This window comes from Balaenoptera borealis, assembly GCF_965194805.1.
Source record: "Balaenoptera borealis genome assembly, chromosome: 6".
In the NCBI taxonomy this organism is placed as follows: domain Eukaryota; kingdom Metazoa; phylum Chordata; class Mammalia; order Artiodactyla; family Balaenopteridae; genus Balaenoptera; species Balaenoptera borealis.
Genome location: NC_138863.1, coordinates 66,100,489 through 66,113,813, shown reverse-complemented (window position 1 = coordinate 66,113,813; position 13,325 = coordinate 66,100,489). Strand labels below are relative to the sequence as shown.

The window sequence follows — 13,325 nt, the reverse complement described above, 5'->3', positions numbered from 1 at the left end:
ATTACTCTAATTTTTCTTCCAGGTGAATTTTAGAATCATTAGATTTATATCACCAATTTATTATCCCCACTACACAAAAAGACGCTCATGTTCTCATTGGGATAACACTGGAATTATAGATTAATCTATTAAAAAAATGGTCATGATTACAGGGAGACCCTTCTTATCCAAGTACAAGAAAAGCCTTTCAATTATTTAAACCTTCTTTTGTTTCTGTTAGTTTCCCTCATAGAAGCCTTATACATTTCTTGTTAAAGTTGTTACTAGGTATTTTACTTTATTTTTATTGGAATTGTGAATGAAATTTTTCTTTAGGCCTATTTTCTAATTTTTTGCTCCACATATAAAACAATTACTAACATTGGTACATGCAATTTAAAATTTGCACCTTCTGAATTCTAATTGAATCCATTTTTTTCAGTTGATTCTCTTGCATTTTTAGAGTGCCATAATAAGATCTGAAAATGAAAATTTGCTCCATTGTTCAAATATATGTACCTCTCTGTTTTCTTATCTAATTGTATCAGCCAACACTGTTACAAATAGAGGTGATAGAGGGACACTCTTTTCTTCTTCCTAAGTTAACTGGAACGCTTCCACCATTTTGCTTGTTGTTAGTATGTGATTCCAACCTAAATTTTAATTTGTTTTTTTATATATTAACTTTAATGTCACCTCTGGTAATAATACTCCTTTTTCAAAAATTGATTTTGAATCCCTATTCTAACTTATACTAGTCAATATGGCAGTTTTAGGTTATGTGACTTTTAACCTTTCTTGTCCTGCCTGTTTCAGCATCTCTAAATTGAGTTTGTATTAAATAATCCCTACAGTCTCTGTCTAAAATTCATAATTATGAAAATAAATGCAATCCTAAACTACTGGGCAAGGCATGTACAAATAATAAAAAAACAAGAGGATAGAAAAACAGCTATGGTAATGAAATGAGAGGAAGTATAAAATCACATACTGTGATTCACAGATATGACTGGGGTTGGTTGAGAAATGATTACAAACTTGACAAGTATGAAGCCAAAAGGAATGAAGCTGGCATTTCTTCAGACCTTAACTTTTCACTTTGAGTTCAGGAAGAATTTTCACAAAGAGTCACCGATATTCTGGCTAGTTATATTATCATTAATCAAAGGATAGTTCTCATATGTGTAAAAACTAGAAGTGATTTCAGATTCTACATTGGTCTTCTAAGACATACCTACCTATAGACCCAGTTGCTACCTTTGTGAAGGGTAATCTTGGAAATCAAATATCAAGGAGTTTTATGTGCTTCCAACAAACAGAACATGTGTGGCTTTGAGGCTTGTTGTGTGAACCTAGGAATTCTGACACAGAGGTATTTGTTTTTTTTAGTTTTGTTTTTAAGGTTCCTTCACTCTTTCAGTGTTACTAACTTACTCAAAAGTAAGTTTACATTCAAGAATTCAGAAACTTCTCTGAGTATGTGTGATGTTTAGTTTGATTCAAAATGGAAATCTGATTAATAAATGCTCTTACCTACAATGGAGAGAATCACAACCACAAAATCAAAAATGTTCCATCCTACAGTGAAGTAGTAGCATCTGAGGGAGATCAGTTTCAGCACACATTCTCCAGTGAAAAGGATAACAAAAACCACATTGACCCAATATAAAACTTCAGTCATGTATGCACTTTGTCCCTCTTTTTCTACCATCATGGTTATCATGTTGAGGCAGATAAGAACCATGATGGCGATATCAAAAGCTTGGTTTGTTACTAGGTCAAATATACATCCTTGGAATTTGTTCTGCAAAGAAACAAAAATAATAGGAAATGTACAGTAAATTTTGCAAGTAGTATCCATAAATCATTACATTAGTAAAAAAAAAATTTTTAAGGTATCAGTCTTCAAAACTTGCATAAATTATCCCTGGTCATAGGTTCTTGCTTTGTACAAGAAATATTATTAAATCTTAGAGTACACGAAAACTTTTTGTTGTTGTTGACTTTCAGTATACCAAGTCTTCAGCGAGCCTTGTAAACTAACATTTGCTTTTAAGCATATCCACCCCTAGTATGTTATATAGGAGTTGCCAGGATCACAAGGTAATTTTTACTAAGAAAACCTCAGCTCTACTACCTAGAGTATTTCAAGGTAATAAAATGATATCTCTAAATTTCTACTTTGTCACGTTATTTTGACTAATATGTTGGCACTGTCTTGTACTGATATTACTGCTATAATATCAGATCTATATTTTCCTATCTCTTCCATGTATAGATTATACATTTCCAAATATATCCATACTTAACACATCACCTTTCTTGTCAGTCTCACTGATAGTATTATGTTTTCCAGGAAACCCAATTTCAAAATCACTTTATTAATTGCATAGGCAAGTTTTAAGGCACTGTATTCAAAGTCAAGTAGTGTACTGAAAAAATTAAATACCAGAGCTTTAAATTCATACATTATGATTCAGTAGGGTCTGGGTGAAACCTGGCCATGTGTCCATTTAAAAAGTGCTGGGTAATCGTCATGTAGCCAGCTGGTACGAAGTGGATTCCCATCTTTAGGATGCTCTGTCTGCAGCCATGACTTTTGGTAAGGTGTGTTATGTTGAATAGAAATTGAAAAACATGTAATGCATTTAAAATTATTTTAATTGTTAGAGGAATACAAACTATTCTTTAACTGCTAAGACTCACTATTTACATCTGAGCCTATTCTGGTCTTTGACCCTATGGTAAGATAAAGTTTAGATTCATGACCAATCCAACTGCTTCTCTGGCTATTTGTTGTAATATCAAAGATCTACAAGGTTAGTTTCACCTGACTGATAGACAGCCATCATTACATCATAAAGCCATCAAGAAAATCAAATTTCAATCAAAAGTACATTTTATTTTGATTCTCTATAGGCCATTTGTACTAATAGTAAGTTGTATAGCTAAGGTAGAGATAAAAGCATATATAATTATTTTTCATTTTTATAGAAAAAGAAATTATATGAAGGCATATTACGAGCTGTGACAGTGTTCAAAATACATATGTTCAGTTTTATAAGAATTTTTCTTCAAAATATTAAAATATATGCATTCATGTTTAAGAAATAATTATATATTAAAGATGAATTGAAAATAATTTTAAAATTTACATGCTAAATATATATATATATTTTTACCCCCGGACGAGGTATTGGCTTTTGTGGTTTCTTGGATCCCAGCTTTTTCATTGCATTATAATATTTCTTCTGTTCTTCTGTCATAAAGATATCTTGACCTCCAAGGTAAAGAAATAAAAAATAAATCTAGTTAAAACCAGAATCATTGCCTAGATCTTCCTTCAGATCATTATTCAGGTTAAAAATGTATTCATATAGAAATGAAATGTTTTCTCGTTTCAGTAGCACATATATTAAAATTGGAACCATAGAGAGATTAGCATGGCTCCTGATCTAGGATGACATGCAAATCTGTGAAGCGTTCTGTGGTTTTGGTGACAGATGGTGACAAATGGTAACTAGACTTTTATGGTAATCATTTCACAATGTATGCAAATATCAAATCATTATGTTGTATACCTGGAACTAATATACTGTTATATATCAATTACACTTCAATTTAAAGAAATGAAATGCCTTTTATTATGTGCAAGGTAGCTATAAATCAAACCTGTCTTAAAGGATTACCTACGTGTAGGCACATGACTCTCCGTACGTAATGCAGTATGCATAATACATAAAATATATGGATTACATGCAATAATGATTGGCTCAATTATCTTTTAGTAGCCTAACCTGCTATCTCATTTTATCTGTTACTTGTCTCACCAGACATTTCATTGCTAAATAACAAATATTTCAGGAAGGGTTATAAGAAATAAAAGTAGTGAATGATAATTTGGCTAACGTTTACTTATTAGCCATACTGACTCATAAAGAGTAGGGAGTAGGGGCCAAAAGTGGTAGCTAAAATAGTATTATTTTTATATTCACTTGTATTCATTTTAATATATCATATTCCCTTAGCAGAATAAATGAATATAGTATATACATGTATAGCACATATCCATAAATACTGTATATACACACACACACACACATATATTTGGTACACATATAATAAATTTATTTATTTATTTATTTTTTAAAAAAACCTCTTTAGTTACCTCTTTAATTCCAAACAAGGAATTTCAACATAAACACTTTATTGGGTGTAAACATTACATGTAATAGAGCTGTAGATGCTGAGAAAATTACCAATAATCCAGGGTCTCTGACTTGAAGGATTTTCTAATTGAATATACAACATATAAGATTCAACAGTAAATAAACTAACATCTAAATAAAGTTTTTGTTCCTTTCTACACTGTATAAGTCTAAATCTCACAAAGGAGGCCTAGAAGCTTTGCTTATTCTTTTAAACTGTTAATTTCTTAAAACTATCTATAATTTATACAGATTCATGCATATTCCTCATCAGTCCACAATATAAACTTTTTAGTTATGGCATAAATTAGTACAATCCATGTAATTAGGAATTTATTTTGGGGAATTTACAGTTTTGAAATCCTTACTTAACTTGTGGGGTCCTGGAGCTAAGGTGATCTGTTTATGGTTTCCCTTTGGTTTTCCTGGATTGCATTTTCTTATCAAATACCTAACGATAACCAGGCTTCCCTTTCTGTCTTATGTGTTTTAATTTACATCTCCTCTAATTGATAGGCAGTCTTTGTGCAATTTTGGCATTCATCTGATCTATTGATGCATGAGAGAGAACTTTCATGCCAATGTTAAGAGAAGCCCAGACCCTTTATTCCTCAGTGATGAGGGTTGAATATCACCGCAGGTCAAGAACTTACAAGAAGCTAGGAAAACACTGGGAAGATAACTCTGAATTAGAGGTAAAAATCAAAGTAGCAGGTTTTGTCTTCCCTTGATGATACCCTGGTTGTCAACATAATGAAGGATGGGATGAAGCTAAGAGGAGATTACAAAATGCTCCAGTAGAGAAACTTGTGTTGTCATTTTATTTAACTGTAGCTTATACAGACCTTGTAAAATGCACCCCGTTAAAAGTTAGGTGGCAGACATTCTGTAAGTCAGGCTGGTCTTTACACTCTATGTCAAGGCTGTATTACATAGTAGTTAAGAAGACCCCAGTTCTGGTGTAAGATCATCTTCATTCAATCCCCATCTCTGTTGCCCTTGGGCAAGTTTTTTAATCTCTTTAAGGTTATATCATCTCATCATTACAAGAGTAACTACCTCATTGGTTTGTTGTGAGGATCAATTAAGATACTGTATTCCAAACACTCAGTAATTATTTATAACTTCCGTTGTTGTTATTAACCTTCCAAACAAGGTTATAGTTACTGAAAAGGGTTGATGTTAGAATTTAGTCATATGTACCCAGGTCTGTACTAGTCATTTGTGTAAATACATTGCATACATTTCCCTTCTATAACTTGAACTCATTAATAACTTATGTTCTAATTTTCAGAAGTATATTTTCTGATGAACTATTAAAACCCAATTATCACATGGATTTGTTAAAGATGAAAACAGTGTGTATAAGAATGATGGATAGCTGGCAAACTAGTAAAGTGGGGGTGGTGATTAGAAAGAGGTATGGGAATTTGGCAGGGTCCTAAACCAAGACCAAAGTGTTGAAGTTAAAAAGCATTAAGAGGCAACATTGCATTGTGGAAAAAATAGGCTTTGCAGTCAAATAGAACTTTGGATCCTGACCACCAATGACCTACTACTTGATTTGAAACAAGTTGTTAATCTTCTCTAGGCCTCAGTTTATACACTTGTATAAAGATAGCACTTTCATTGGTTTGTTCTATGGATTAGATGAATTCATATAGAGGCCTCTAGCAGGAGACCTCCTCTGTAGTAGATTATTAATTGATCTGTTGGTCCTGTCTTCTTTCATTCTCTTAGTAGGTTGGAAAGAAACCCTAAACCATTCAGAAAGGGTCAGAAGATAAAAAGCAGCTTAGAATGCAAATGAAACACTGGAAGAATGGTAGGTGATAACTGTAGCTGTCACTGCTTTGAAATTAGTAACTTTCGCCTGACGTTACTGGTAATGGTGTCTACCCAACCCATCTTCCTGCAGTGGCAATTCTTGTTGTAAGAATAACATTCAAGAGCAAGGGGATCAAAGCAATTAGGGCTGTGGCTGTCCTGTCATGTCATACTGCTCTTTCTAGATACACCTATAATTTATTCTATACAGGGAATGCTGGAGAACCATATGTATGTGCTTATATATCACATATACACGTATATAATGACTAAAGTAGGAAAAATAAATTGGAAATTAGGGTATAATTTGTGAAATTATTTTCAAGATTAATTATTAATTATTCAAGATCCTCTGCCTAAAGGCATGAATATATGATAATGCTAGCTAAGTTTGACTGTCAGATATAAAATGTAAGAATGGAACATGGAATTTTAAAAATTCTTTGAAAAATAAACACCTGTATTTGGAAATGTAAGCATAAATAACATTTGATATTTACTACATTTTCCTTCACCTGAGAATAGTCAATCATGGCCACTGATGCCATTTTACTGCATGTACCCCTGTCTTTTCTTAGATGCTAAGCCAGTACCTGAAATCACTTCCTCCTGGTATTCCAGCACTCACCCTTCAAAGGTCTCTTTTCCTGTGGGTGTTGCTACAGCCACAGTAACTCTGTTAACTTTGAGAAAACTGAGGCTTCTTAGACATTTTTTTCTCCTGCAAATCACAAACAACACTGTAGACCCTACCCCTTAAAATCTCTTAACTGAATGAATCCCCTATTCTCTATTGCTGCAAATGACTAATTTGGAGAATTAAGTGTGGTCTAGGTGGCAGGTAAAGCAGGGTCTGACCTAGTCTTTGGTCTCTCCCCAGTCATTCTCTGCATCATTGTTAGGTTAATTTTTTAATTAAAGCTGAGTTTTCATAATCTCTGGGAAAAGAGACCCTGGAGTTAGATCCATGACGAAGCTACTTCTTAGCTATCAGACCATGTGCAAGTCACACAAGCCCTCTGAAAGGTGAAGTGGGGATACTGTGCCCTGTAGACTTATAAAATGTGACGAAGATTACTGTGTAAAGTACTTTACACACGATCAGACATGTCATCAAATCTTAATAGATGTCTATGTCCTGCTTATACATTCTTCCGTACTCAAAATGACACATCAGATCCTACTGAAAAATATCTAACATGACTTTTCAGATCTGCTCTCAAGCAAATAAAGACCTCATCTTTTCTATTTCTCTTCTCAAAACTCCATCCAAACTGGATGGACTGCTATTTCTCCTGCACTGCACCTCCTTTGCCAGCATGGTGCATGTGCTCACACACTTCTCTGACCCTTCATGTGGCTTACTTATCCTTCTGCCAGCCACTTGCTTTGTGTCTTTTCATCCATCTTCCAAGGCCTGCTCAATTGTCACATATATCATAAAACTTTCTATAGCTGTATCTAGTTTTCCTCTGACTGCCCATTTACATTTTTTGTTGTTAATTTTCTTACTGCATTTATCACTATGTCATATTATAGTATTTGGGGGTACAGCATAGGAAAGGGCCTAAGTAATATACAAGGTACATGGGATCAACTACCGACTATTAAAACCCTAACACTTACCAGGTGCATAATCGTGGGTAAGTCACTCAAAATCTCTGGGCCTTTCCTCATTTATGAGACAAAGTCTATAATAATAATTCCTCTCATGGTTGATGTTAAGGATTAAACTGTGTCCAACCCCCCCCACCCCGCCAAAAAAAGAAAAAAAAAAAGGAGATATGTTGAAGTCCTAACCCCTCGTACCTCAGAAAGACCTTATTTGGAAATAGTGTCATTGAAGATGTAATTAAAATAAGGTCATACTGGAGTAGGGTGGGCCCTTAATCCAATATGACTGGTGCCCCTATAAGGAGAGGAGAGAGACAGAAAGAGAGAGAATGTCATGTGACCACAGAGGCTGAGACTGAAGTTACGCTGCCATAAGCCAAGGAATACTTGAGCTACCAGAAGCTGGAAGATGCAAAGAAGGATCCTCCTCTAGAGACTCTGAGGAAAGCATGGCCCTACCAACACTTTGATTTTGGACTTCTAGCTTCCAGAACTGTGAAAGAAATCAACTTCTGATGTTCGAAACCACCCAGTGTGTGGTACTTTGCTATGGCAGGTCTAAGACTGATACAGTTGATGTGAACATTAATGAAACAAAGATCTCAGGGGAGTGTCTGACTTGCAAATCTTAACTTTAATTACCTGTGTCATTTCTTCTGCTATAATATAAACTCCTTGAGCTCAGGAAAGTATCTTCTGTTGTTCTCTTTAAGTACCAGCCCAATACATACCACACAGAACAGTGGCTCAGAACAGAATACAGTAACTAATTATGAAACATGTTTTGAGTAAATAATTAGTTCACTGAATTTTCTTAATCAATCCTCTACAGGGAACATTGGAAAATAAAACTGAATAGTTGATGTATTTCTTAAAAATAATTATGACTTAGGAGATGATTATTTTCTGTGCAGAGATGAATGAGATTAAGCATATCCATCATTATATAGTAATCAATTACTTGGAAAATTAATGAAATTCTAATGAACTAATTACTAACTGACATCAAATTAAATTTCACATTGTATTTTTGGAAAAATAATTGTTCCTTTCTTTCAGTGCAATGACAAAAACTTGAAATACTTATCTTCTTTTTCTGTTGGTTGAAGTTATCTATGATGACCCCAATGAACAAGTTCAAGGTGAAGAATGACCCAAAGATGATGAAGATGACAAAATAAATATACATGTAGAGGCTGTATTCATATATGGGCTGCTTGTCTACCTATAAAATTAACAAAAGTTAGCAGTATGTTGACAATAAAATTCATCATTTTCTTTTTCACATGGTTTGACAAGGTAATTCAAACAGTGCTATCCTAGGTAAACGTGGTTTTTCAGAAGCCATAGTGTTGTCAAGGTTCAACATAATCATTCTTAAAAATTTATTCAACACTAAATAAATATTTATTACATGCTTACTATGAATATAATCTTCAAATTACTACAAAGGGCTTATCCACTGTAGTACTTATTCTCAGATTGTAGGACAATTTAGTAAGTAAATGACCTAGTGCATAATTTTTATTTCCAGAAAAAAATAGTAAAAGAGATGATATCACACTTATATAAATATTTTTTTTTTTCATTTGATTACAGCAATGTCTTCTGTGGCTTTTGTGACAATATGAAATAGTCAGCAGTCTTCAAACTTTCTTAGTGTGTGACTAATTTCTTTTTTTTTTTTTTTTGTGACTAATTTCGCATAAACTCTTTCAAGGAACTTTAAAATATAAAAGCAGTAAAAACTATGAATAAAATATGTTATTTCCTTTTTATTTTGATAAACAAATATTTACTGAGCACTTATTATTGCCAGGCTGTGCTAAGCGCTCTACTTAACATTTTCTAGTTGGATCCTCACTCAGAACAATCCTATGAGGTAGGCGGTGAATTATTTTCTTTTCATAGATCAATAAACAGGCTCAGAGAGATAAAGTAATTTGCTCGAAGTCATATGCAAGCTTGTCTGATATGGTACAGCCAGAATTTAAGCCAAGCTCTGTTTCCAAATGCTGCACAGGTAACCACGAGGCTACCACCAGGTGGGTGTTCTTCAGTGTGTGTGCACATACCAAGGGCTCCTTGGAGCTGCTGTTTGAAAACAGCCTAACTAAACTAAGGAACTTTTCAAAATTGTAGAGTTTACTGTTATGTTTACCAATACTTACGTTAACAGAATCAACTGCTGCATACATAATATCCATCCATCCTTTAAATGTTGCCTGTAAATATAAAATTTATAGAATCTGAACCTCATACTTTAAAATAGTCACAAGTGAGTTTAGTGTGTTTAATGTTACAGCATTTATTAAGTAATACTAAATTAGTGAGTTTTACTATACAGTCCTCCCTCGGTATCTGCAGGGGATTGGTTCCAGGGCCCCCCTGAAGATACCAAAATCTGCCCATGCTCAAGTCCCTTGCATTAGGCAGATGCGAACCCATGGATAAGGAGAGCCCACTGTATTTCAAAATACCAATTTAACATAAGATGCTGTGTCAAGGGAAAAAAGGGGAGGGACACATTACAAAGTCACATCCTAAATCTGACTCCTAGTTAATTATTGCCAGGTTGTTACAACTGCCGGTGAGTTTTGTACATGAACTTTTCATTATTTTTCCGGGGGGGGGGGGGAGAATTTTATGAATAACAAAGGAAACAATTTTTCTCCATATCTTAAGGATTCTCCATACCAGTGGGAAGTCTTTCTCATTTCCCTGTAGTGTAAAAGTGCAGTCCAAAACATGACTATTCGTTTTTGGACACAGTATTCAGATGGCACAATGGCAGGGGCTCAGGTGACTCCAAAAAGGTGGATTAATAACTCTAAAATGCAACAGAACCCATGTTCTGTTCTCATGTTTATAGGCACATGTTCTAAAAAGACCAACTCGGGCTTCCCTGGTGGCGCAGTGGTTGAGAATCTGCCTGCCAATGCAGGGGACACAGGTTCGAGCCCTGGTCTGGGAAGATCCCACATGCCGCGGAGCAACTAGGCCCGTGAGCCACAATTACTGAGCCTGCGCGTCTGGAGCCTGTGCTCCGCAACGAGAGGCCGCGATAGTGAGAGGCCCGCGCACTGCGATGAAGAGTGGCCCCCGCTTGCCGCAACTAGAGAAAGCCCTCGCACAGAAACGAAGACCCAACACAGACAAAAATATAAATAAATAAATAAATAAAATTTAAAAAAATAAAAAATAAAAAAAAAAATAAAAAGACCAACTCTATGTTTAAAGTCACAAAGTACTTTATCTTTAATTTTTAGTTAATAATTATATAAATAATGACAGCTCCTCCATCCAGTGTGCACCAAAATGTCAAGCATTCATAAAAAGAGTCACTTACAACTTGAAGCAGAGACAGGTAACCAAGTCCAACATTATCAAAGTTCACTTTCAGGTTCTTCCATCGCACATTTTGGCTAACATTCATAAGTGCAAAACACTCAGAACGATTTTCAACTTCACTTGTAGGAAACGGTGACCCATCTGTGGTGTTAACACACTGATAGAACTTGCCAGCAAACAAATTTACTCCCATGATGCTAAATATTAGCCAGAATATAAGACACACAAGTAGCACATTCATGATGGAAGGGATTGCACCTATGAGTGCATTCACGACCACCTAGCATTCAAAGGAAAGAAGAGAATGATTAGGATTAGTATGAATGTTAAATGGGTAACATTAATGAAACACAATACAGAATTAAAGAAGTTAGAAAAGCCACCCTTACATGTTTAAGACATAAATCAACCAACCAACACATACTTATTGAATGCCTACTGTGTGCTCATCGGGACAAAATGAGACAGGAGCCCCTCGATCAATGAGTTTACAAAAGTACATGAGGATCACACAGTGAAACTATTAGCAACAATACAGAACAAATCACTAAGATTATATGACAGTTTAAATAAATGAAAAAAATAAATAAAAAGAATAAACCAAAAACCTGATATATGTAAGGTGAAGTCATAAAATCTGCATGCTCTAGAAAAGAAAGAAATTTGTAAATTTAAACAATTAAAATAAGTAAAATGTACAGTTAAAGGTTCATAGTCCTAGAATTACCAGTGCTAAGATTCTCCCATATAGAGAAACTACTAGTACATATAAGCTGGAGTTAAGATTGGGAATCTTTTCACGGTTTGAATCCCGTACATTTAACTGGTTCTGCTAGTTGTGTGATACGTAAACTTAATAAAGACCTTGGGACCTCTGTTTCCTCATCTACAGAACGAGAGCAATCTTTTCAAATTTATTATTCTAACTCTAAAAACACTTTATACATAAGCCCTTGGCTAAATATAGATAGTGCTGGCCTCAATTAAAACAAAAAATGCAGAATAGTTTATCTTTAATACTCCCTTTATTTCTGCTTTTCAGCATTTCCACTACTATTGATCACCAGTGCCTCTTGCCACCCAGTGCTCCTTCATGGCGACCACTGTAGCATTTATCACCCTCCAGATTTTCTTAATTATCTCATCTTTCCAAACTTACGATCTTCTTACAGTTGACCTCCACTCTGAATTTGAGTGCAAAGGTGTTAAAGAATAACTTGTTAAGTAAAGAGCACGTGCTGCCTTTTTTTTTTTGCAATGTATCAAGCAGGATCCCTGACTACTTCTGAGATTGTCTAGAGCAGGAGTTGTCAAACATTTTCTTAAATATTTTTAGGTTTTGTGGATTATATGATTTCTGTTACCACTATTCCATTCTGCCCTTGCAGCGATAGATCATATATAAACAAATGGGCATGGCTGTGATCCAATAAACTTCCTTTACAAAACAGGCATCCAGCCTGTAGGCTTTGGTTGTTGACCCTTGGTCAAGAACAACAGTTATTACCCTGGGCTTCATGGGTAGACATGGACCTGTAGAGGTTCCATGGGGGAATGAAATCATATGAAGAACATTATTATGGGTATGCTTTCTTTACGGAGAAATGACTTCTACTTTTACGAGATTCTTACAACGTACATGACCCCCAGAGGGTTAGGAAGAACAGAATTAGAGAGTAGAATTCCAAGTGGTCAGCTCTTTTTCAAGCCTACATTTTCATCCTCATTTCCTGCTACCCTCCCGCTATGCTTATAACCTAGGCACACCGATCCTTATAGTCACCGCTCAAACACACCTTGCCTAGTCAACTCTGTCCTCTACCAAGTTGCATCTCTGCCTGGAATGCCCACCTGCCTGTGACTTGGGGCCCATTCTTTCAGTCATGGCTGCGAGGTCACCTCCATAGGAAGCCCCTCCCAGACCTCCCCAGGCAGCCACTTTCATCTCTACTCCCATAGCACTGTGTGCTTACTGTTTTATAGCAGATGCCACAGAATAACTACTATTCCCCTCTCTGTCTCTCCATGACCACTGGCCTGACTCACTCTTGGGGGACTGGGGTCTATTTACCATTGTACACTTTTTACAGTACAAAATTTGACACATGGTTTTGGTGCTGAAAGAATGTGTGTAATGATGAGTCTCTGAGGGAGATGGATACATATCGTTCTGATGAGAAGCCATTTGGAAAAGTCAGTAAGTTCAAGAACCTCAAGCCTTTTTAAAGGAAGCTAACTACAAAATGCCTCATATGCCAATCATATTTCATTTATTCTTTAAAACGATCCTGCAGTTTGAAGAAACATCCCTGTTTCGCATGGCTAATAAACGTAACTAAATAGACA

The 13,325-nt window shown here is 35.3% G+C and overlaps 1 protein-coding gene across 1 annotated transcript in view; it reads right to left on the bottom strand.

Moving 5' to 3' along the window:
• Positions 1-13,325, bottom strand: part of SCN9A (sodium voltage-gated channel alpha subunit 9) — a 158,179-nt gene that overhangs the window by 11,653 nt on the left and 133,201 nt on the right. The window contains exons 22-26 of the mRNA XM_082395215.1: positions 10,978-11,259; positions 9,800-9,853; positions 8,716-8,853; positions 3,162-3,266; positions 1,513-1,783 (exon numbers count right to left, since the gene is read on the bottom strand). Coding sequence (XP_082251341.1) covers positions 1,513-1,783; positions 3,162-3,266; positions 8,716-8,853; positions 9,800-9,853; positions 10,978-11,259 — 850 coding nt within the window. The remainder of the gene's footprint in view (positions 1-1,512; positions 1,784-3,161; positions 3,267-8,715; positions 8,854-9,799; positions 9,854-10,977; positions 11,260-13,325) is intronic.